The sequence below is a fragment of the Saccostrea cucullata genome, unplaced genomic scaffold (assembly GCF_032062105.1).
Source record: "Saccostrea cucullata isolate Sc308-1 unplaced genomic scaffold, CSIRO_AGI_Scuc_v1 ctg9934, whole genome shotgun sequence".
Lineage (NCBI taxonomy): Eukaryota > Metazoa > Mollusca > Bivalvia > Ostreida > Ostreidae > Saccostrea > Saccostrea cuccullata.
In genome coordinates, this window is record NW_026935854.1 from 47019 (window position 1) to 51712 (window position 4694).

At 32.6% G+C, this 4694-nt stretch overlaps 1 protein-coding gene and 1 long non-coding RNA gene across 2 annotated transcripts; one reads left to right on the top strand and one right to left on the bottom strand.

The window, feature by feature from the left end:
* Positions 1 to 897: 897 nt before the first annotated feature.
* On the bottom strand, positions 898 to 1491 carry LOC134243965 (tripartite motif-containing protein 2-like). Its single transcript, XM_062726212.1, has one exon. The coding sequence runs from the start codon at positions 1481 to 1483 to the stop codon at positions 941 to 943; it is 543 nt and encodes a 180-aa protein (XP_062582196.1). The 5' UTR covers positions 1484 to 1491; the 3' UTR covers positions 898 to 940.
* A 618-nt stretch (positions 1492 to 2109) lies between these two features.
* Positions 2110 to 3095, top strand: LOC134243966 (uncharacterized). The gene is made up of 3 exons (XR_009987149.1): positions 2110 to 2325; positions 2664 to 2764; positions 3041 to 3095. It is a non-coding gene; the product is annotated as an uncharacterized LOC134243966 (long non-coding RNA).
* Positions 3096 to 4694: the final 1599 nt, after the last annotated feature.

Sequence of the window (4694 nt, forward strand, 5' to 3'; positions counted from 1 at the left end):
ATTCATATGTATTTAATCAATGTCAAACATTGATAACAATTTAAAAAAAAATTGGATAAAAAACTCTCCAATGATTTATCTTTGCAACTTATAAAAGTTCTCGTACATAACAAATGTTAATACACTGTTCTGTAGTGACACATTCATAAATACAGAGTAAAAAAGCAAAACCCGGTCAGAATAATGTTCTCTATTTTTTTTTAATTCAGGTCAACTGTAATCAAAGCTTTGTACTCTATATGCTGGATGGAGTGGAAAATAGAGTCAAATATTTAGTTGGGTAAATTATTCTTGATTGATTGGAAAATATTGCTTCAGGGGGTTTCATTAACTTGTGGTTAGTTAAACGTGATACAATACCTTAAATATACACCTATTTATCAGTATTAAAATGTAACCATCATTAAAGTTTTACTGTATGTTCTCAGATATTGGATCGTATTTTACACCGCTGACATTCTAATGATTTCACTGTTCAATAAAACTCGAGAAAACATATTAACATTATGAATTTAATGAACCCATGCTCAAACATATAAAAATGAAAAATGCGCATTGTACTACGGTACATATAACAGTATAGATCATTTTGTTGAATTTAAAAACGTAAAATTTATGAGCTGATGACAATGATCAATCCGTTTCTTTTAATCAAACTCCAGCTCATTTGTAAATCGTTTGCATGTACGACATGTACATGAAATGAATTGTCTTACTGCAGGTTTCAATTACTTTTTATACCATGTAATACTTATTACAGTCTTAATCTGTTTTAATCTCTAGCGTAATTATAAAAATAAAGAAATTATTTGTTTTAATTAAAAAACATTGCCTTCCTGTAAATAAAGTAATTAGAACATTTTGAAAGATTTATTATTATACTTTGCTTTACATGATATTAAATAGCATATTAAAATTTTAAGGATGGTGTTTTATTTTTTCACTTCATATATTTGATTTTATTAACAGCACCACTATAAAATTCTGCCACCAGCAGGTTATCTCTTTTACCCACGTGTATACCATGTGGACCCTTGAAGTTACAGTTATCTATAGAATGCAGGAATTGTCTGTCCTGGTCTATGATATGAATACAGTTATTAAGGAAGTCTGCTATCAGGATTTGATCCTGATTGTCTGTTGCTATCCCAAGAGGTTCAAAAGGTTTGTATGGAGTAGTAAGATGATGTCCAGTGTATCTAAATCGAAGTTTTCCGGCTTGATTTACTACAACTACAGCATGACCTTTACTGTCAGCCACACAGATATCCAGGTTTCTGTTCTCAGTGATGTACTTGATTCTGTTTTTTTCTGAATACAGGGGTCTACCCTCATCACCAAACTGGATTGATTGTTTTTCTTTGGAACCTGAGTAACGGACAACTTTGGATTGTGTTCGATCATCACGGAACATGGTAATCAGGAGATCACCAGAGGTGGTGAAACAGATATTTGAAGGTGTCCAGTCTTGTAGTCTGATCATCTCTTCTATTTTCCCATTCCTGACTTGATTCACAGTCCCATTCTTTCCACCAGAGTACACGAGATCGTCATCATCAGTCAATGCAATATCATTCGGCTGTCCCCCTGATTTGGTCTTGATTTTCTTCAAGAGTAAGCCATGATTATTAAAGCATTTCATATCAATGTCCTTACTTGCCCTTGTCCAGATTTCTTCATCACCGAAACAGGTAACACTTAGGAGGTTTTGTATCCAGTATTTATAGTAGTGACGATCTCTGGTTTCTTTAGCAACTCTTTTGTGAGAGTCTCTGATTTTGAATTCTTCAGTTTGTAACCATTTTCTTCTGTTGTAATGTATAAGGGTGTCAACAATCCAAAAAATTGAAGTGATCTTCATCTATCATCGTTGGTGTGAATCCCTAATGTAGATTTTCCAAAGGGTTTGGAAAAGTTTTGGAATTCCATGGAATTCCAATCATTTCTATACCAAACTCGAAAAGAGTGTCTGGAAGTTTTTGGAATATTTTGGAATTTGAAAAAAAAATTGGACTTAGATATTTTTTGGTTTGGAAAGTAGTGGAATTCTTTGGAAAAAATGATAAAATGAGAAACGTAGTCATTTTCTGCGCTGGAATACTGTGGAAAATTACTTAGAATTTTTTTGACTGTCGACTAATAGTACAATAACATCGGGATCGAAGTCGGGCTCGATGAACAATTAATTTAAACAACACGCCGAAATTCAAAAATATCGAATGCCATGTTGATGTTGCACGGAAGGGAAGTTGGAAAGAGAGTGTCTAGAACAGGGGAATCATGATTAGCAGTGGATGGAAGAAGAAGAAGACATTTTAAGACCCTGTAGGTATAATATTGTACAGTATTTTTATGTGTCCTTGAATGAAGAACGCTTCACTGCTACTGTTCATTAGTCTGGGCACCACACATAAACTGCCTGACGGTGAAATCGTTAGTGCACTATTTCAATTTTGTAATAATTATTTAACAACTCTAAACATCTCATTAAGATCATAGATTTTAACTCGAATTTCCTCGTTTGTGATCGAACTGATGTAAAGAATTTTACCTATACGTTCCCTTGTTCAAGACAAGATAACATTTACAGAGTATGATGTACAATGTAATTAATTATAAATATTTTAATGCATGTTCATGATCTTATTTTAATTATTTTATAGCTGTTGCTGCATTGTGCCTGAGATGATCCCCTCAGCGCTGGCGTTTGATAACTTGGTGGATGTAGATGCTTAGCCAGTCAGTCACTAGGCTTGTGAATATGGTGAGAACTAGCTCAAATTATCACTCAAACCAAGTAAACTAACTTTGATTTTATTAATCCATGTCTATTAGCATAATATTAAAAAAAATTATTGCAACTTTGCCAAGTAAACAAAATTTAAAGGTTTATATTCTTAACATGCTTAAATTCCTTATTCAAATAATTTATAACAATGCATTCTGACAGGTAATCTAAACATGAAAACTGCACAGACATGCATAATTATTTTAGATCAAATAGCAATCATCTACTATGAAGTATACATGCATTTTACAGGAATCCGGATGCTCACAAGGACAAGAGGTGTATGAAAAAAAAACGAAAAAACAAAAGGTAAGATTTCTGAATTATTTTCTGAATCAATAAAATCACATGAATTGAAATTATCTTTTTCAGTGTTAGTCAGGCATTGAGCTTGAGCTCAAACCTTTTTGTTTTAGCTTACCTGAACCATTTTAAGGCCTAAGTGAGTTTTTTGATCAGTGCTTGATGTTGTCTGTCATCTATAAACTTTTCACATTTATACATTTATCAGAATTAATCCTAATTTGAACAAAAATTGCAAGATTAATTAATTCATATTCTATAGTAAACTGATTTGCCAGGTCAAAAAAACCAATTGTTTTGTATAGCTTTAGTTTATTATTTGTCATATATTTATATGGATATCAATAATGATGCATCTTAATGGTCATCTTTTTCTTTCAGAAATCGTGTAAGGATCGAAAGTTTGAAGTGTCTTTTGGAATGATCAACATCTAACTTTCTGAGCCTTCGTACTGAAAGTGAATCCGTTCGTGACACCAATTAACTGTCAACCCTCTAACATAACCATTTACTAATCTCATGGGATATCAGTGAGGAAGTGATTCTCTAGCAAATACGTCAGAAGTTTTGGATCTTCATTAATTTGGATTTTTGACACGTACGTTGGGGGGAAATAGCATCTGTTGATTTTATGGGATCATTGTATCAATATAGTTGTGTAGTACATATTTTTTGCATTTAATACATGTGTTTGTCACTCTAGTCATTAACTTTGTACCAGTACATAAGCATGATAAGCCACTGGCAGTTCATTATAAATGTATATACTGTTGAGGTTTCAATGACCATTCCAATTCCATGGCCAATGTCATTTAATAAAACTAACTTCTTATTTTAGAAAATGCAGACTGGAGTTTACTAAATACATGTATATCATAACATGATTATCATTAATTTAACCAAGGTGACTGATTCTCCAGTAATTATATCTTTCTCTGTAAATAACCTTTGATGTAAAATACTTTCCGTGAGAATACTTTATAAAAGTGTGCTTAAATTGTACATCTGAGAGCATATGCAATATTTGACTCAAAAAACATTGTAAAAGAAGCAATGATTTTTTTATTTTGAAAATATAGATTTGATCTGTGAAAAATTGTGATGTTTTCAAGTTTTTTTGTAATTATTTGGCACTAATTATTTCAGTTTTCATTGTACATGTATTTGGAATTTGGAATCCTGGAATTCCATGGATTTCCATGGAATTGCTTAGATTTACAAATATCCTGGAATTCCACGGATTTCCTCCGCAAATTTCCATTCTGGCATTGTTCCTCTCTTTTCCAGGCTAGATTCAGAATTCCAAATCATTCCAAAAAAAGTTCCGTCCCAATACTCCGGAGAATTCCTAAGAATTCTGCGGAACAAAAATTCCATGGAATTCCGTGGAATATGCTTTGGAATTCCATGGAAGTTACGGAAAATCTACATTAGGGTTGTTGGAAGCGATACTTGCACTTCTGGAGGAAATTTGCTGAATTAGTATTTTTAGAACTGTATTCCATGGTCAAGGACATACCGTTTCGTTTGATTCTTCAATAAGAGTCAATTTTAGCGATGTTTCCTCAGTCCGGAGTTGTATTTGTCTGATTTCCACCAAATG